The sequence below is a fragment of the Podarcis melisellensis genome (genome assembly GCF_964234715.1).
Source record: "Podarcis melisellensis genome assembly, chromosome: 3".
In the NCBI taxonomy this organism is placed as follows: Eukaryota; Metazoa; Chordata; class Lepidosauria; order Squamata; family Lacertidae; genus Podarcis; species Podarcis melisellensis.
The window spans coordinates 58,995,629-59,016,701 of NC_138530.1; the positions used below are offsets into that span (position 1 = coordinate 58,995,629).

The window sequence follows — 21,073 nt, forward strand, 5'->3', positions numbered from 1 at the left end:
TTGGGACAACGATGAGTGGTCAGAGGGAGGAGAAGGAGAAGAATGGGAGGAGTGTCAGAAGCTGAAGGGGCAAGAGAGTTTAGTAAGGAGAAAGAGGCTAGGGCAGAAAGTAGTCCAGGCTCAGAGGCCGAAGAGGCTGGAGAGGAAGCACTGAAGGTTTGCTCTGGAGGGTTAGGGGACACTGGGAGCAATGTGAGGAGCTGCAAAAATGGCCTCCCACTGTATCAAAAGCTTTCTGTGGATGGAAAGAGTTTGTAGAAGGGTCAGTCATGATCCAAACTGATACCACTTAAACCAGTGATGCCAAAATACACCCACCAAGAGGCCACTACTTCGTTTATTTTTAAATGGGACTGGCTCCTGGGTTGCTGAGGAAGATAGCAGGAAGGGTCTTCTTCACTGCTGCATTTTGAACCTCTAACTTCGGGGGGGGGGGAGGAATTTTCACAAACTATAGCCATAATAAGCCATCTACTCCCTCCTCTTCCCGCTTCCTTTTTGTTTTATGTTTTAAATTAGATTGGGAACCTGCAGGGAGAGAAACAAAGTAATCTAGGAGCACCCGGCAATTTTATGTGCTTTTATTAATATCACGTGATGAGGTGCCATAGACTTGTCTGTGTTATGGAACCAGCCAAACAGGAACCAAGACAGCAATGAAAAACATAATACTAAAGAGGTCAAATAAGAACTAGTCATGTTAGAGCTGGAATGGGGAAGCTGTGGCCCTCCAAATGCTGCATTCCAATTCCCATCAACCCCAACCAACATGGTCAATAGTCTGGGATGATGAGGACTGAAGCCCAAAGGTATCTGGAGACCCACAGCCCCTGTAGGCAACTCCTGGAATCACAGGGTTGAAAGGGAAAACATCTGATATGTTTGGGAAGAGATTCCCTAGCTAGTGTTGTATACCCTATTTGCTGTAGTAGTGCATGCTACTCCTTGTGCTAATATCACTATCGTAGCTTAGCAGCATTGGAAATCTAGAAATATAACATGGTGTCAAAGCAGGACCTGATTATTTTCAGTTACTTTGAACCTCTGTTATAGAGACAGATACTGATGTTTAAAAATTAAAAAAAAGTCTTGCAAATATGTTCACATGGACATCACCAGAACTTATTAAGCAAAATAATAGCGCATCTGAAAATGATAAAGAATTGCTGCTTGGAGCATGGCAATAGCCCTTTAAAAACCATTCCATCCAGGAAGGCTGATGTTGAATTTCTAATACACAACATGGTGTCTTTATTTCATTTCTTTCAGCATCTACAGGTCCTATTGAACTCAATGCATTTACACAAGTACCACCATCACTTTACTGCCTATAAAATGCAAAAATGAGGCAAAACCCAAAGGCTGAAAAGGAGATAATGATAATCTAGTCCACCCAGCTGCTCTAAGTGGAATCCTCCACAAAGCAACAAACATCTGTTCTAAACATTAACACCCATCATCTAGGTTATCACATGCTGTGAACAGATGATAGTCACACACAAGGTGCTCTACCCTACAGATACCTGTAAAATACAGTGAGTGGTCTAGAAAACATTCTATCCACACTAACCTCAACTTGCTTCTTTCCAAGAAGCTGAGCAGCTGGGTTTTAAAGAAGAGTATTGGAAAACACATTTAGGTTAGGAACATTAAGTGCATAGCGAAGCACAGACAGTGCGTAATGCTTACTGAAAGCCAGCTTAGTTTTTTACCTGTGATATTTAATGTTCAATAAAATGAGGTGGGCAGCAATGTATTGTGTTTCTCCTCTGAAAACATGCCTCGCTTTTGTGAAATGCCGCCTCTGCACTCAATATTTTAGGTTCCTTTCTATTTTATTGTGCCTCCAACCAGATTAAGGACTGCTGCTGTTATGCCTGCGTATAAAGCACTACAGGATGAAATGCTAATGATGATGTTAAAGAACTTTTATTTTATGAAAAAGCAATAGGATTTGTAAAACTGAACTGCATAATTGCTAATACAGCCATAAGGTACAACAGCTTAGAAATGTGGTATTTTGGGTATTCAGGAGGTAGGAAGAAGCATAGTTAATCCTTTCCCACAAGATATAATAATGGCCACCAAAATGGATGGCTTTAAAAGAGCTTAGACAAACTCATTGAGAATATGGTTATTAATGGCTACTATTGATGACAACTAGGTTCCACTGTTGTAGACAGCATGCCACTGAATACCAGTCACTGGGGACCGTAATTGGACGAGTGCTATTGTACTCATGTCCTGCTTGCAGGCTTCCCATAGGTATCTGGTTGGCCACTGTGAGAATAGGATCCTGGACTAGATGGGCCTTTGGCCTGATCCAGCAAGCCTGTTCTTATGTTCATTCAGTGGCTGCCAACTGTTGTGCTGCCCACTTCAGATCAGTAGAACAGTACCACTTCAGTGTCACTGGTAAAGAAATAGCATTTTATATGTGTTGTATATGTGATATAACACTGCGACACCAGATGGTGCTATGGAGTCCCATCTTTCCCTACCGGATTTCCCTCTATGAGAGTTTACAACTGGTTTAACTGAATCGCTTCTTTGACGTGTATCGATCCAGCCCATGTCTCCTACAATCTTAAGTACTTTAAATCCTTTCAGCAGAAACTGACATATTCATAGAATCACAAAACTGTACAAAAGGGACCCCGAGGGTCATTTAGTCCAACCCCCTGCAATGCAAGAATCTCAACTAAAGCATCCTCTGCTTAAAAACCTCCAAGGAAGAAGAGCCCACCACCTTTTGAGGGAGTACCTTCCAGTGTCAAACAGTTCTTGGCACCAGAAAGGTCTTCCTGATGTTTAGTCAGAATCTCCTTTCTTGTAACTTGAAGCAATTGGTTCAGGTCCCACCCTCCAGAGGAGGAGAAAACAAGCTTGCCACTCCAAAGATGGGCCCACTATTCAAGGGTCTCTAAATACTAGCCAAAAGAATTGTGAAATGTCAACTGGTCTCCACAAAAGAAACTAAACTGTCCTGACATATTTTTGTGCATTAAAATTGGCAGCACACTTCATTCTTACACTCAAAAGTACTTGGCTGCTGCCAGTTTTAATCTAGAGAAAGTGTACCTCAGGAAACAAAACACTGTATTAAAGGCAATAAAGGTCTGGCTCAGTCCTAGCCAGTGTGGGCAAATCCTGGAACATTTCAAAGAGTATCAGAAGGCAATATTGGGGGGGGGGGGCGAAACTCCTGCAGGTAAGCAGACAGGCTCTACAGCTTTACAAGATCATGCCACTATCTTTTAAAACAACAACAACAACCACCCTCTAGCTTTATCTGCACATTGCTCTTGAAAAGACAGTGAACACTACTATAAACCTTTCAGTACAGTATTTAATGAATATTTCATTATTATTCCAGTAAAGCCTTTTAGAAGAACATACAACACAATTACATACAATTGCTCCCTAACCACAAGAGAAAGAGCATTTTCTGGCTAGGACAGAGACATGAAGCAAACCATTTGCAGCTCAACTTACAGATGGAGTGAGTCAAAATAGTAAAAATGTGCACATAATATTTCATTCGGGACTTCTGGGCAACCTGAACAGTGAATTCTGCACAGTGGGTTGAGACTCACCTGTGGCTCTTTGGGGGCAGGAGCTGCATAGGTAGCTCACTAGGTATCAGTAAGCGGGGGTAAGACAGTGTTAGAAAAAGGTAATGGAGGGAAAGAGGATTCCAGATCAGAAGTTGGATTGGCTGGGAAATCCCATGCAGAAGCAGAGTTCCATCTCTGGGTATTCATGGCAAAGCAGTTTGGGAACTGTTATGTCCAGTAAATTACAAAAGATACATTTTAGGTTAAAACTGGAGGATTGAATTTTGCTTACCAATTATCCTTCAGCTGATTCATGGTCTGATTCGAGGACAATTTTGATAACAAAAGCCTGACTCACCAATGCTGATATACCTAAATTGCTATTTCTAGCACTAAATAGCCAGAGCCAGCTGCTGTGTGCAGGACTGTCTAGTTCTATGCCAAAAATAGTAGCTATTCAGAAAGATATGTCAGGTATGTAGCCAGACTGATTTTTTCTCTCTCTCTATGGTTTACAGTTTAGTTGGAAAAACAACTAAAGTGTGTGTTAACCTGAACAGAGTTTCCAAAACATTACTGTGCAGACATTGGGAAGGTGATTTGTTACAGAAGTCCTTTATTTTATCTTAGTTATTGAATTGATATCCCACCTTCCTCCTAAATGGTGCTTTCTCTTGCTTACATGCATATGTTACATGCATATGTTACATGCATATGTTAGTTCATTTGATCACTACACACACACACACACACACACACACACACACACACACACACACAGTATATATATATTTGGAGGAATAGAAGGACTGAGACACATGTGAAGGCTCACAGTGCAAGGGGAAAATGACAAGGTAAACTGAACCTGGTTGTTATGTTGTGTGGCAGATTAGGGGCCTAGCCGGCCTGGAAAGAATGAGGAGATTGACAGAATGATTCCTCAGGGCAGGGAAGCTGCTGGAAATGCCACATTGTCACCCTTCTTCCTGTAATGTGCAGATTCACTTACCTTTTGTGATATTGTCACATTGTGTGCTCTCTTGTTCCCTCTGCCAGCATCTGCAAATGGCATGGAGCAGGGGCAGTGATATGCCTGCAAGCGAAACTACACGTTACAGGGAGAGATGGAAGCATGTGAAACAGGGATGCCATTTTCAGCAGCCACCCCACATCTGCCATGATGCACTGAGTAAGACTGCAAGGAGTCATGTTCATACTGTTAGACCACACTGTCTGTATTTCAATCTCAATTAGCCCCAACTTCATTTCACATCTGTTAATGCTTATCTCTTGCTTTATCCTGTGATGAAACCTGTACATGTGGATGTGCTGCAATGTTTTCCATGAGAATATTTATAATTATTTTCTTTTTAATTGTTTGGCTACAAGAATAAATTTGTCACCCAGTTTGATTGCTAATTGTTGTTAGCTATGCAGGCTGTAGAGCAGATATATTTGGTCTGCCAAAAGCAGTGACGTTATATTACTGCAAATGAAAAATAAAACTCTGCAACGTCACCATAGGGTGTGTGGGTGGCAGGCTCCGAAAGCTGCAGAACAATATTTTCACCATTACTTTAGCTTTCCCTTATTTGTTTATGGCATTTCATCTCTGTGCCACTGATGCTATAAAAGCACTGATGCTGTAGAATTTCTATCTCACAGGAGTGACCCAGTTCACACATAACACTAAGTCATGGTTTGGTTTAGTGTTACATGGCTTAGTGTTACAAGGCCAGTGGCAAACAAGGCCAGTGTGTGGCTAACTGATGAGTCCAGCCCAAATAACGTTTAAATGCCAAAGTACTTTATTCTGGGTACTAAATATCACTCTTCAATTTAAAAGCACAGATGAACTTTGATGGGTCTTACAATGTGTGATGGTCCCTCCACAGGACCAGGCAATGATCCAACAATAGGCCTGGTCACAGATGCTGATTTTCTCATTAACTGGCTTCTTGTTTTAGTCTAAATTGGATATAGTCACAATGGTGTGAATTAAGGAGTACTAAACTGATGTATGGAAGTGAGAGCTGGACCATAAAGAGGGCTGATCGCCGAAGAATTGATGCTTTTGAATTATGGTGCTGGAGGAGACTCTTGAGAGTCCCATGGACTGCAAGAAGATCAAACCTATCCATTCTTAAGGAAATCAGCCCTAAGTGCTCACTGGAAGGACAGATCCTGAAGCTGAGAGTCCAATACTTTGGCCACCTCATGAGAAAAGAAGACTCCCTGGAAAAGACCCTGATGTTGGGAAAGATGGAGGGCACAAGGAGAAGGGGACAACAGAAGACAAGATGGTTGGACAGTGTTCTCAAAGCTACTAGCATGAGTTTGACCAAACTGCGGGAGGCAGTGGAAGACAGGAGTGCCTGGCGTGCTCTGGTCCATGGGGTCACGAAGAGTCGGCCACGACTAAATGACTAAACAACAACAACAACAAACTGAAACACGTGTTAAATGTCAACCAAGGCAGGAAGTACTAGAAGTCGCTGCAAGGGTCTGTCAACTGAGGCAGGCTGATATCACTGGAGAGCTTCTGAATCCTAATCCTCAATTGACCACTGTTTAGTAGAACAAAAGCAGCCAGCTGGGGCAATGGGTGATTCACACAAATACAACATACTGGAAGAATTAACTGGATCAAAAGAATGGGCACATCTCACCAACAAACCTCATTTAGTACCAAGATCTCTACCAGACATACAGAAGAAGAGTTCTCCGACAAAAGGAAGCTGGTTTGGTTTGTCCTTTGTAGGCAATAACTCATATTGTAATTTCAAAGAAAAATGTATTATAGGCTTTCTTAGCTTCTTTCTTTTCCTTGGTAAACAAATTCCTAGTTCACCATCCTGATATGCTGTTTCAAAACACAAGGGACAACTTAAGAAAGCAACAATTGATGTTGCTATCAGATGCTTGGAGCATTTCAATACTAGTTAATTAAAGCAAGCCAGACAGCAATATCCTTGTGAAATAGAAAAAGAAATGATGCCCCTAAACCAAACAAGGATAATTTAGGACCTAAAGCTATCCTCAGAGAAAGAATCAGAACAACTAAGAAGAACTGGTTTCTATGGTTTTCAAACATCAGCTTCTGTCCTCCCTCTGCCCCTTCCCCCCCCCCCACAAAAAAGTTTGAGTCATATTTATTTTTAGTCTCATAAATGCTCATATAGCTACACTGTATGGAGTGGACAGTGCCATATAGTTCACGATTAAAGTGACATCTTTTGACAGGGTTTCAAGAATCTGTAGTAGTGAGATAATTTTTTTAACTAGGAGAAATGAGCAATTCTGCCTGTTTCATTTGCTTGCCTATGCTGAGGTATGTCTGACATGAAACCGGAATTTTGCCTAGTCATGGAATATTAGTCATGTCATTGTATTAAATTCCTGCATCTTAATGAACCTCAGTTATGTCAGCTGACTTGTTCCACAGACCTAACAAGTTTGTTTTAAAGTTTGTGCTAGTATGAGAGGTTCCCTTGCTCTGTTGATAAAATGTAAATGAAACCGTAATTATGGTCTTAACTGCAGCTCTCTTGAAAGTGTGTGTGCAGTGCAATAGGAACAGAATTTTAATCCAAAGTCCTGAACACACTTACTAGAGAGTAAGGGCCATTGAATAAAGAGGAACTTACTTCAGATTGAACATGTGTAGGATTGAGGTGTAAGCTTGCAAGCCTAAGCATGTCTACTTCATTTAATTGGGCTTACTCTCAGGTAAGTGGGGTTGGGATTGTAGCCTCAGAAAGGAAAATAAATATAAAATGGGTGCACCAGATCTGCATAGCTCAAATGGGCAATCATAGCTTTGTACTCAACAAATTGCCTGGTATGTGTATGTCACCAGGAATTCTGCACAGGTGGATAAATGGACTGGTTCCCACTCTGGCTAGCATGCAAACCAAGAAGGATGACCTAGAAGGGACATATCTCTTTTGCTTAGTAGATTAAAAAAAGTTTGCCAAGAGGCTAGCAAACATATTGAAAACAATACAAGAACCATCCTTGGCTAAGCACTACTTAGAAATTTAAATGGAAGTAGGCTGCTTCCCAGCCTTTTCAATTGTCATTTTGAACTTCCCCTTCAACTCCTTAGATGTGCTATTTTAACACGAAACCACATGTTCTAAAGTCAAGCCATCAAAAAGAGATTAAAGTGCACATTATTCCTAAATTAGAACAACAGCTATATATTTAAAATTGAATAACCATGTGTTTATATTGAACAACAGACACAGTGTTTCTCTTTTAGAGTGAATGTATATTCAAGTTATTCCCGCCGCTAAAAGGTGTTTGATAATTACATGAATTCTATTCTGCCTCCCCTCCCTACCCCTGCTATCCTAAGTACACTTACTATTCAACTCAGTGGGTTTTACTTCTGAGTAAACATGGGGCTGCATATTGCATATCACCTGGTCTGTGACCCTCAGCCTGATAAGAGGGGGGAAAGGGTTTAAAAGGTGAATTTAAAGAATACCAGCATTGCAGACAGAAAAAGCAAGCACCTGACAGCAGCACACAGAGAAGACACAAATTAATACTGTAGTTCAGCCAAGCATTAATGTCTGATTAGTTTCACTTACCAGTAGTATCCATTTCTTCTTTCTTCGCAAAGCCAGAAAAACAGCTAAGGCTCATTTCCTCCCCCCACCCCTCTCGCTAACAAAGCGCCCTGCCCATCTCTGATTATTAGTCCTTGCTGGCAGCCAGTGCTTGCACTGACTACTGCAGACATCACCACGGAAATTTATATCTCTAAGGATGACAAAACAGCCATTAGCTCCATTAGAAGCAGATTATGCAAGCCTATCAAAGATACAGCGAACTTCGCCAAGGTATTCACTTTGGGGAAAGGAGTGGGGAAGACTCAAATCCAGCACAACTACACAAGATTCGCCCCCCCCCCCAAAAAAAACTTGATAGTATTGCCTATACAATTCTGAGAGAGTTTTAACTCACTTTCCTGAAACAGCAGTGTTGAAAAAAGAAATGCTATGCTAGGGATAATCAGGAAAAGAATTTGAAAAGTCAGTATCATTAAGCTTTTTATATGCATTTGTGACCTTGCCACTTTTAGTTGACATGCATAGCTACAATACTAATGTTAATTTTCAGTGTGTATGTTTGCATGTGTGCATGTACAGGTTTATTGCTTAGGTTTAAGAGTCATATTCCATACCATTCAGAAGCCTACAGGAAGTGGCAGAAAATCATCAGAACTGGGAATTTAATGGCATAAATGCAGAATAGTAGGTCGTCGTCCCCCCCCCCAAGCTTCACACTTGTTCTTTATCAACATGAAGGCTGGTTTACGCAGTCTACTATTGTGGCAATATAGTGGTTGCTATCCTGTTTCTGTTCTTCCTATGCACACAGTCGTTTGTTAGATTTAAATGAACAATGCATGAAAAATCCTTTTACAGTGGTATCCCTGGTTAAGAACTTAATTCATTCCAGAGGTCCGTTCTTAACCTGAAACCATTCTTAACCTGAGGTACCACTTTAGCTAATGGGGCCTCCCACTGCCACCACACAATTTTTGTTCTCACCCTGAGGTAAAGTTCTTAACCTGAGGTACCACTTCTGGGTTAACGGAGTCTGTAACCTGAAGCGTTTGTAACCCGAGGTACCACTGTATTTTATTTGCTCCCTAGAGCAGTCTTGCAGTTATTAAAACTACTGATAACAAAGACTAATCTCTGGTCTTCCTCCTTTAAATATATTCTGCAACCTCATCTCTCATAAGTATTCCAACCAGGCACACTCATTGTACCAATTACTATCAAACAGGGTGGCCTGTCTTGTTTCCTCTCCTCCTGCCACTGCCGCCCTGCCTCCCCCCAAAGCCTTGCTTACTACGGTCACGCAGCAGCTTCTAGGTTCCAGCAGCGCCCGCCCCCCCCCCCCATGGAAGAAGTGGCAGCGATTTCTCTTGAAATATACTCAGAGTCAAAAGTGGATTTTATGCTCTTTGTTCAGCTCATAGTGGTGAGGAGGAATGGAAGTTTCCCCAAAGTATATGCCTTATATACATTATTTACACAATGGGCTGCACGTGATTGGCTAATTCCGGAATTCTCCTGTAGGCCAATCAGGTTGTGGATTCACTTCCATCTGGAGCTGGATTGGGTGGCTCCTGCAGACCAATCATACTGCTGCATTGTTCTAGGACCAATCAGACTGCTGCATTTTGGACCCTATTGTTCTAGGACCAATCAGACTGCTGCATTTTGGATCCTATTGTTCTAGGACCAATCAGACTGCTGCATTTTGGATCCTATTCAACTCAGTACATAACATCTCTTCACTTCTCCAGTGGGGCAGGAGGAGGCCCTCAGTGGATAGGAGAGAAGCAATGGCAAGATCTTGCACAGAGCCCCGTGACATTTTGCAATATTTCATGCGGCGTTCACAAGATCTCACCAGAATATGCCACCGCTCTCCTCACTTCTGCAGTGGTGGCAGGTGGGGCACCCCATTGTGGCTCTGCTGTCTTGCCTCATGGGGAGGCTGGCCATGCTATTAAAGCACCATTCTCTATCTCCAGCTTTGGATTTTGGATAGTTGGGGAGTTCAGCAGGCAGTGTACAACCAATGTCCCCAGGACACTTTGATACTAGGGAATGAGCAGTCTTTGAATTAGTCTTCTGCAGCAGAAAGAAGCTCGCTGAGAACGATGCTTTATTGTAAGTCTGTTGGGGTCCAAAACCCACGTTACCAAGAAGCTTGGCACACCTGGAACTTTGCACATGGCCTGAGTCTGTGCGCGTGATCTGGCTTTGCTCTGAGCCATGTTGGTTGACAATCATTGTGGTGGGCACAGAAAGCCGTAGGGTGTGTGTGTCAGAGATAATACCAGCACATGTCAGGCACAAGCAGGAGGCTGCACCGTGAACTAATTAATTTCAGAATGTGACCAGCACTTTTGATTAATTCCCATTGGGAGTAAAGGACTTTATCCAGAAAACATACCCCACCATTGGACAACCACATTGCTTGCAAGTACAGCTGGCTGGACCACCACATTTTAGCTTATTTACTTTCTCTTTCCAATTTTATAAGTAAATGTGCTTGTTGGAAAACCATGCAATGTTTCTAGCAAATTAATTAAATTAATGTATTCTCAGCTGCTGCCAAAAGAGAACACGAGCACCTGCAACGTTTGCTCTCTTGCTCCTATTCTGAAATTTGATTTCTGTTTGCAGTGCAGATATTCTTTAATTTTTAGCATTATGTATCTTCTGACTATGCCATTTCCAATGTCACTTTTAATGAGAGCTGCCAATTCTAGCAGTTACACTGAAGTCAGAACTTTACAGCATCAGGTTTCCGTCTTCACTGCCACAATGCAATAGGAACAGCTAAACAAGTTTTTCCTGACTGAGAAATGTTATCGGTCAGAATATAAACTTGAGAGCAATGCCTTATTTATCATAGTTTGAGAGCGCAGTTTTGGGAAGAGACTACTTGTTATGTACTGAAGTTCTCACCCTGGGTTATACTGTAGATAGTTTTCACTTAGGTCCACATATGCAAATAAGGGATTGAAAGTGACGTTCAGTGATTGGAAAGTTACAGAAAATGGTTACTGTTGTGTTGTAGTGGAGCTCTATATAAGCAGGCTGGCTGAACCCTTCAGTTCAGTTCTGTTCTGGCCTGTGAATAAACAAGAGCTGTTTGAAGAATCGCTGTGTTGTCTGATATCATAGAATCATAGAATCATAGAGTTGGAAGAGACCACAAGGTCATCGAGTCCAACCCCCTGCCAAGCAGGAAACACCATCAGAGCACTCCTGACATATGGTTGTCAAGCCTCTGCTTAAATACCTCCAAAGAAGGAGACTCCACCACACTCCTTGACAGCAAATTCCACTGTCGAACAGCTCTTACTGTCAGGAAGTTCTTCCTAATGTTTAGGTGGAATCTTCTTTCTTGTAGTTTGGATCCATTGCTCCGTGTCCGCTTCTCTGGAGCAGCAGAAAACAACCTTTCTCCCTCCTCTATGTGACATCCTTTTATATATTTGAACATGGCTATCATATCACCCCTTAACCTCCTCTTCTCCAGGCTAAACATGCCCAGCTCCCTTAGCCGTTCTTCATAGGGCATCGTTTCCAGGCCTTAGACCATTTTGGTTGCCCTCCTCTGGACACGTTCCAGTTTGTCAGTGTCCTTCTTGAACTGTGGTGCCCAGAACTGGACACAGTACTCCAGGTGAGGTCTGACCAGAGCAGAATACAGTGGCACTATTACTTCCCTAGATCTAGATGCTATACTCCTATTGATGCAGCCCAGAATTGCATTGGCTTTTTTAGCTGCCGCGTCACACTGTTGGCTCATGTCAAGTTTGTGGTCAACCAAGACTCCTAGATCCTTTTCACATGTACTGCTCTCAAGCCAGGTGTCACCCATCTTGTATTTGTGCCTCTCATTTTTTTGCCCAAGTGCAATACTTTACATTTCTCCCTGTTAAAATTCATCTTGTTTGTTTTGGCCTAGTTCTCTAATCTGTCAAGGTCATTTTGAAGTGTGATCCTGTCCTCTGGGGTGTTAGCCACCCCTCCCAGTTTGGTGTCATCTGCAAATTTGATCAGGATGCCCTTGAGTCCATCATCCAAGTCGTTGATAAAGATGTTGAATAAGACCGGGCCCAAAACAGAACCCTGTGGCACCCCACTAGTCACTCTTCTCCAGGATGAGGAGGAACCATTGATGAGCACCCACAACTTAACACTGCTGTCACCATTTTAGCTCTTTTTCCTATCCTACAGAAAGAAAATGGTATTTAAAAATAGGTAAGAGAAGAAGCTACGTCTAGGAGATCATGTTTACAAAATTTTAAAATAGCAGGGGCATCTGATGCTTTAACATATAGGAAGAATGTAAAATTACAGTAATGATAGTTGTTGTTGGTGTAAGCAATGCAAGAATGAAGATGGCATATACTCTATATGGCTGAAGATTGGAAATGCCTGAAGATCAAAAGATTTTGAAAAAGCATAACATACCCCATTAGTTTAAGTTATCCAATATACCATTCCACCAGATCCCTTAGTTATTTGGGGGTGGCAACGGGGTGTGTGTGTGTGTGTGTGTGTGGATATATGGAAGAGAAAGGAAAGCCTGATGACAGAGAAATTGTCTGGAATAAATTGACTGAAGCCAAATTTCCAATTGCAAAGAAGTGACGGGACTTGAAAGTCTTGGAAGGTAGCAGAAATGTTGAAACTAATAGAATATATCGGGGGGGGGGGGACAGCATACAGTAGATTGGAGGTACAGAAGGCCTCTTCCACATGTAGATGGTCTTTTTCTGATTTAATGCAAGAAGAGGTCTCTTCCAACTCTACAATTCTATGACTCTATGACTAAAATCCAGATATGTACCTCTGTTTCCACAAAGCATTGCACCCCTCTTGCACAATACCACGTGTCGTCATCTAGCACCAGCACAGCAGCTTCCCAGAATTTCTCCCAACAGCACACCTCTGGGTCCAGCCCTGCACTGTTTCACAACTCACTAGTTCCTTTTCTTATTATTTTAAAAGAAAAAATATAGACATAATTTAAAATAATATTGATAGATTGTGGAGGTTTCTAATTATTTAGTTCAATCTGATTAATAGTTAAATGTTATTTGTATTACGCAAAGTGAACTTGTAGATACAATGTGCCGTTACAGTTGTATGACTTTATGCTATTATATACTTAACTGGTCTTTCAAAATGGTGCAGACGAATTAATTTCATGATTATCCTTAAGGCACACAGCCTTCAGGCAAAATCCAACAAAAATTCATGATTTAGGAGGCTCTGCTTTCTTCTTTTGCCTTATTTGGCAGATGGGTGGTGGTGCATATCCACTAATAAAAAAGGCTTTCTTTCTTGAATGAATGATGAGTCCAGAAGCACATACATCTTCAGTAGTATGAGAGAATGCCAAGAAATGATTAAGCAAGGATTGGGATTTCTTTCAGGTTCTCTCCAGCTCCTCCACTCACCCAGAGCCAAACTCCTTAAACTTGTCAGTCTTTAATACATCTGGTGAGAAACATCCTGCAGAATGCCAGATATTTACTTACAGCTCAATATTATGCATGTAAGTCCTGTAAAGTTCAATGGAATTTTCTAGGGAGTAAATGAACAGAGGAATGCAGTGTTGCAGCACATCCCTACATATTTACCTGGTATTAAGTCTCACGTCATTCAGTGGAGCTTACTCCGAGATAACTATGTATAGGATTTTAGTTTCATTCATTGCAGTTCTGAAGTTAAGTTCACTGTTGAGGCTGTGTTCATGATGGATTCAATCAGAACAGATTCAGTCTCTAGGGCAGTTTTCCCCATCCCTGACCCCCCCCCCCGCCTGACCATTTGAAGACTGTTTAGAGTCTTAATGGGTGACTTAATTGTTTTTCTGCCTGTTGTAGCAATTGAAATGCGCTGTGCTAGATGCCGTTTGCCTTTTCATTGAATTTAAAAGACTGTGGACCACCCAAATGAAGCTGGTGGTCCACGGTCCACAGTTTGGGAACCCCTGCTCTCGGGATTTGATATTGTGGGAGAGAGAATAAGGTATGGTGGTTAAATGTTAAAAATGTTGCTGTAGGCATTGCCAGCTAGACTGAATTCTAATATTAAATCCTAATAAACCATAAGTGTGTGTCAGTACCCAAACAGACACGTGGATCCCAGCCATGTCATAGTAATGCCAGAAAAAGGACACAATTGTATACCTTCCAAGTACCCCATTTTAAGCAGGACGTTCACAGTACCTTTGGAGGTTATGCCTTTGTCCCAGGGCACCCTAATTTTGCACAGCACGCAGACAAGGGACACGGAAGAGCTCCTGCTGTGGCAGTGGGATTGGGAAGGAGACACAAGAGCTCCTTCCCTACCCCACCTACATGGCACCCTTCATTTCTACAACTTTCAGCCCCCAGGAGGGAGAGGAAGAGGCCCAATGTTGGCACTCGCACACCCACCCAGGATGTCTCTGTGTGGCTGCCATAGCCTTAGGCTGCCATGGCATGAGCCGGCGAAGGTAAGGGGATGGTTTGGGGATGGGCAGCAGCGGCACGGTGCATGGGGTGTGTGTCCCCCAATTTGCTGTCCCAAGATGCCGGAGGTTATGCAATGGCCAGGTTTCTTAGAAAGTCAGGCTGCTGAAACTTTATTTTATTTTATTTTATTAAATTTATATTGTACCCTTCTTCCTTAAGAAGCCCAGGGTAGTCATGGGAGGGGAACGACTTCTTTTTAAATCACAACTTCACTAAAACTATGTTATCTAATGGAACAAGCCAGAGGCAGTATTTTTATTATTATTATTATTATTATTATTATTATTATTATTATTATTGAAAGATAAAGATCACTGTCTTACTACTTTGTGTACACAAAGCACATACTGATTCAGGGAATAATATTTTTTTAAAAAAGAAAAACTTGGTAATGAACACTTCTTGACTATATTGTGTCATTTCCCACCTACACGCAAAAAGAAAATGCAAACATCTTGTGAGAGCTATTCTTTCATTTTCAGCTTTTTGGTTAATCAAAATACATGTTTCCCCCCAAGTTTCTTTAAAATTGCCTGTCGGTCACCAATATAATTTTCACAATCACATGGAAGCTACCGTATTCCAGGAAATATTTTATTTTTCTTTAAAATGCACATTCCAAACTTCTCATGGTATCCGTAAGTCAGTGATGGGAAAGGTCGGTATTATGCATCATCAAGACACAGGAGGGAAGAAAAAGAATGCAGTTTATTGTGAAGGTGAATAATAAGTTCACAGGGTTGACCAAGAGAGAGGAAATGTGTCAAAACAGAGAACGGGAAGGGGACAGCGCCACATAAAATTTAGATATCCGAATTTATACATTCCTTAGAAAATAGGGACATTCTCTTCTACACTTGTTTTCCGTTTGTACCATTCTTTCTAGCCATGGGTCAGGGCAGGTTTTCATTTGCCCTGCAGCTTTCCCCTGGAAAACCCGCTGTCTGCCATTGAATTGGAGCAAACATCAATACACAGGATTGATTTTTGTTCCTTCAGATTGAGCAGTAAACAGTGGGTTTTCCTAGGGGAAAGCACTGGGGAAAGTGGCCGGGTGGATGAGCCTAGGCAGGTTGCCATAATGGTACTGGAACTCTCTACATTAGGTATGTTTTCCATCTTGCAGAACGAAAAGGAACAGTGGTCATGGATCAGTACTTACTATGACAGAATCACAGCTCAGTGATGTGTTTCACATGTTCCTAAACAGATAATAAGAGAGGACATAAGGGAATTTCAGATGTGCGGTAACTGTCTGTCCTTGTGACTTAGTAGTGACACACTCCTCTGGGGCTTGGGAAACTGATCATTGCTGTGAATTGGAAGGGGTACTGCTGCTGTTTAATTGCTTTAGGTCCACATAGGGTCTCAAAAAAATAATTGCTAGTGGAGGTGTGAACTCTGCTCTTAACTCACAGGGTGGTCATGTATCCTACTTTTGCAGAGAAGAGTCTTCTATTTGAAGGGCTTTTCCAGACCAAGCCTAGATTAAATATAAGAAACCAAAGGAAAGAAGAACAGAGCCTTGAAGGTGCCCATCAACAGTTGCACTTTATCATGGTCTTCCCCACTATGATGAGATGGATTGTTTTGCTATTTATTTATTTATTTATTTATTTATTTAAATATATTTTTTATTAACAGGCCAATCCAATCACATTATTTCCAAATCATATTACTTCCAAATTATACAGCCAGATTTTTAAATTTTGTTGGGGGTACCCTTACATCAAGCTCCGAACGAGAATCAAAACATCACTTCTGTTACTGCTTTTATCAAACGGTTCTATCCAGATCTGTCCAGATAGTCTCTTTATTACTTCTTCATCTTCTTGTTGTTACTGTATCATGTATTCCTTTCTTTGCAATCTCTGATAGTCTTCACAAGCAGGTTAGGAACAAACAACATCTGCGTGGGTTTTGCACACTCCAAAAGTCATATCTCATAAGGACAGCCGCCATTCCTCCCCTTCTTCAAAAATTTATCCTCGGTCCGTCCTATTAATTTTCCCAAGCTTGCCACGTATATCACAAAGGGGCTCTGCCAGGTTATCACATTCAATCCATCATTTACATTCCAATGACCCTGGTCCTCCTCCCCTTGTCTTTCTTCGACAAGCCTGTCTTAGCAAGACGCCATTAAAAACTGCGTCATAGAATTTTTCCTCCGCACTCCATATTTACCAGTCCTCTCCCAACAGAATATTAAAACGCAATAAAAATCAAACATTAAAAACTTTCCTAAACAGGGCTGCCTTCAGATGTCTTCTAAAAGTCAGATAGTTGTTTATTTCCTTGCCATCTGATGGCATTCCACAAAGTGGGCGCCACAACTGGGAAGACCCTCTGCCTGGTTTCCTGTAACCTCAATTCTCACAGTGAGGGAACCACCAGAAGGCCCTCAGAGCTGGACCTCAGTGTCTGGGCTGAATGATGGGGGTGGAGACGCTCCTTCAGGTATATTGGACCGAGGCTGTTTAGGGCTTTAAAGGTCAGCACCAACACTTTGACTTGTGCTCGGAAACTTACTGGGAGCCAATGTAGGTCTTTGGTAGAAAAACATGGTACTGCTGTACTGCTGTACTTCCTCATCACTTTATAAGGTTGTGGGTTTATATAGATTGTATTTAATGTTGTTTTTAATGCTGGGATTTTACGCCCCGGGGATTTTACGCCCTGGGATTTTACGGTGAAAAGTAGGTAATAAACAAACAAAATACATATTTGAGAGGCCAACTGAATAATATGCTGCAGTTTAGAAGATATTTGCAGTGATTTTTCTACAGAGAGAGAGGGCGGGGAAACACTTATGAAAAAACTAGAAAAACAGGTACATAAATCTACAGCTCAAGAAGGTTATAATTGACGTTGCCAAAGGCTTCAACTCCTTTAATAAAGCCCACAACAGAGTATGGCCAGGTGAGGCCACAAAATGAAGCCTCATTTGCTGAAGGAATAAGTGTTGGCAATGCAAAAGCTGGCACTCGGGCCTCTGAGTCATTTCTATAGCCCACTGTGTCATTGTACCATTAGGGGGTAACACTCTGTTAGGCAGTACTATGTGACTACTGCTGCCTCGGTTAAGTATTCCAAAATTGTGATTAACTCAACAGCAAGCTGCAATTCAGGTACTATTATTACTTGAAGCCCTTGGCAATGATGCAAAACACAGAGCAACCATATACATTATGGAAGAATTGGAGGCATTTTTCCACCTCCCTAGAAGTTACAAAGCATCCAGTTTATTGTGCGTTTTCTTTCACCTGGTCACCCTTTCACAGGATATCACAGGAGGCTGTCTATTCCTGTCAAGGGACACAAATCAATGCTGTTTGGATGACGTGTTCCTAGGGTAGTAATCAGGCTTTAAAATAATCCACTGTATTACTTTTCTTTCCTCTTCACAATAGCATCACATTAGCACTTGCATTTAAAGTGCTTGTTTGGTGTGCAATTGAAGATGCTGTAATTATCACTGTAACACTCAAGTTTATATTAAGGCACCAAATGAGGTGGGGGGAGTGATACAACTTATTTAATTTATACCCAAGATACACTTTTCAGCACATGTCTTTAAGGAGCAAAATTAGAAACCTAAGGAAGGCTCAGCTTCTGAAAATGCCAAGAGGGACAATATGAGATGATTTTAAGATTATATAAAGCATTTAAAAAGAACACAGAATAGATCTTTTGGAAGGCTTATAATGCTAGTGAAAAAATGTAAACATTAATCCAAAAATATCATGGCAATTTTAACTATTTTACTCAAATTATTTGAAGTTTCATTCTTTCCCATCAACATTACGTAAATGTAATTAACAGCAAAAAAAAGCATTAAAATTTAAAGATATGGAAAAGACAAGGAATCAAAGTCAAGTGTCAGCAATATTCAATCAGTTGAAAAACTAGACTAAACTCTTTCTATCACTTTCTGCCAATGTTATCCTAACCTCAGGCAGAAAAAACCAGGCCAAATAGGAAAGTCTTTCAAGAATTCATAAAATGTTCAAGTTTTGGCAAGTATCCAAAGAAAGGGAGTTCATTATTGTACAATAGCCTCTGGCAACATTTCTTCTTAATTTGCCAGAAGTTGAATAACCAAATGGGTAGAGGCAAGGTACCCTGCCCGTACGGGCCAGTCTTGACAGACTCTAGGGTTGTGCGCTCATCTCACTCTATAGGCCGGGAGCCAGTGCTGTCTGCAGACATTTCCGGGTCACGTGGCCAGCGTGACAAGCTGCATCTGGCAAGCCAGCACAGCACACGGAATGCCGTTTACCTTCCCACTGGTAAGTGGTCCCTATTTATCTACTTGCACCTGGGGGTGCTTTTGAACTGCTAGGTTGGCAGGCGCTGGGACTGAACGAAGGGAGCACACCCCGCCGCGGGGATTCGAACCGCCGACCATGCGATCAGCAAGTCCTAGGCACTGAGGTTTTACCCACAGCACCATGGGTAGAGGCAAATGCCTCAGTAAATGATGACAGAAGAAGCCCCCTCCCACCTGCCTTTCTGTCACTCATTCTCCATCAGTCTGATGTGCTGAGTAATAGTGTGTCATGGGGCAAAGCCCATGGAAAATGCAATCCATTTCAGCTAGAAAGCATTATAAAATCTTTTAACGGCTGTATTTGGACATTTCTCTTACATTTCTTTTAATTCTGGAAAGATTTGTGAAAAATAAAATCCTTATAAAGTTGTGTCTTTAAAGGCTGAAAGAACCTTAATAGAAGCTGTTGCAAAATGCTGTAAGACATGAGGCTATTGAAAGCTGACCACACCACCTGATCAGATTTCATCATCACTATTCTTTGTAATTTCAAATTTGGCTAGCCTGCGAAATGGGATGATCCACAGACAAGGATGAACTCTGAAATGCTCAGAGGAATTTTTTCGGTGGGGAAATCAGAAAACCCCAGATAACTATCTCTACAAGCCCTCACAATCCTCAAAAGCTGTCCTCCTGAAAGATGCCACAGCTGGAAAGGAAACTGGATTAGATAGCCCTTTGATATGATCCAGAACGGCTTTTTTATGCTCTGTCCCCTATAAATGCTCTCTACAGATGGGAAAGCGGGGACCAGACCAAGATCATAGCGTATTACTAGGTAGTAACATTTAGTCTCAATCTATGTATGCCTCGTTCTCTTAGAATGGCAATGGTATCCACCTGAGAGGTGCAGGAACCCATCTAAGGGGTGCTGGAACTGAGTTTCTGCAAGTTTCAGCTGAAAAAAAACCCTGGGTTTAAACAAAACAAAACAATCATTCAAAAACAGCAGGATTAGAAAAATGTATATAGCACCCATGGCATGGTCAGAAGGTACATGATACAGCTGGCATTGTGGTCTAAACCACTGAGCCTCCTGGGCTTGCTGATCAGAAGGTCGGCGGTTCAAATCCCCACAACAGGGTGAGCTCCCATTGCTCCGTCCCAGCTCCTGCCAACATAGCAGTGCCTCGGGTTACATACGCTTCAGGTTACAAACTCCGCTAACCCAGAAACTACCTTGGGTACCTCGGGTTAAGAACTTTGCTTCAGGATGAGAACAGAAATCATGCTGCGGCGGCGGGAGGCCCCATTAGCTAAAGTGGTGCTTCAGGTTAAGAACAGTTTCAGGTTAAGAACGGACCTCTGGAATGAATCAAGTACATAACCAGAGGTACCACTGTAGGTACTGTGGCGGCGGGAAGGTAAACGGTGTTCCTGTGCGCTCTGGCACTCGCCACTATCCTCTGTGCGTCAGTAGCGGTTTAGTCTTGCTGGCCACATGACCCGGAAAACTGTCTGTGGGCAAATGCCAGCTCCCTCGGCCTGAAAGCAAGATGAGTGCCGCAACCCCATAGTCAACTTTCGTTTACCGACCAGGGGTCTTTTACCTTTACCTTTACCTGATACAGCAACTCTGCTGAATGTAAGCAGGTCTGAGTCAGTCAGTGTTTGGATGAGAGATGTTACTCTATCAAGGATGAAACATAAAGTAGAAATGTTTCTCTTTTGAAGAAAATGTAGTCAAGGCTTCTCACAACATATGGCAACAAAGTTTCCAAACATAACTAATTAACTGACCCAAGCACTAGTCTAAATAAAAAACATTGTTATCTGAAGTTACATAGAAAGGAGATGTGCAGTTGTGATCCTACACATGTACAGTATCTTATGGGGCTTCCTTCACTGAAAATACACACAGGATTGCAGCTTTAGATATATCTCCCTAGTACACTAAAATCTTAATGCTATTAACAGAAAACATGTGGCAAAACAATCTTGCATATATTCATCTAGGGATAGATGTATCAGTCTATTTCCAGTTTGTGTCAATTTTGTATGTGTTCATGCATGAGTCATCTCTGTCCAATTTCTCTATTAAAATGCACATTTTTAATCTGCATGAAAATACATATTTAAATAATATTTTATATCAACATGCGCATTTCT

The 21,073-nt window shown here is 41.7% G+C and overlaps 1 protein-coding gene across 2 annotated transcripts in view; it reads right to left on the reverse strand.

The window, feature by feature from the left end:
- Window positions 1-8,183, reverse strand: part of PHACTR2 (phosphatase and actin regulator 2) — a 67,724-nt gene extending 59,541 nt beyond the window's left edge. For both annotated transcript variants that reach the window (XM_081905175.1, XM_081905173.1), the window contains exon 1: window positions 8,156-8,183. In XM_081905175.1, the coding sequence (XP_081761301.1) occupies window positions 8,156-8,168 (13 nt within the window). In that variant the 5' untranslated portion in view covers window positions 8,169-8,183. The remainder of the gene's footprint in view (window positions 1-8,155) is intronic.
- Window positions 8,184-21,073: the final 12,890 nt, after the last annotated feature.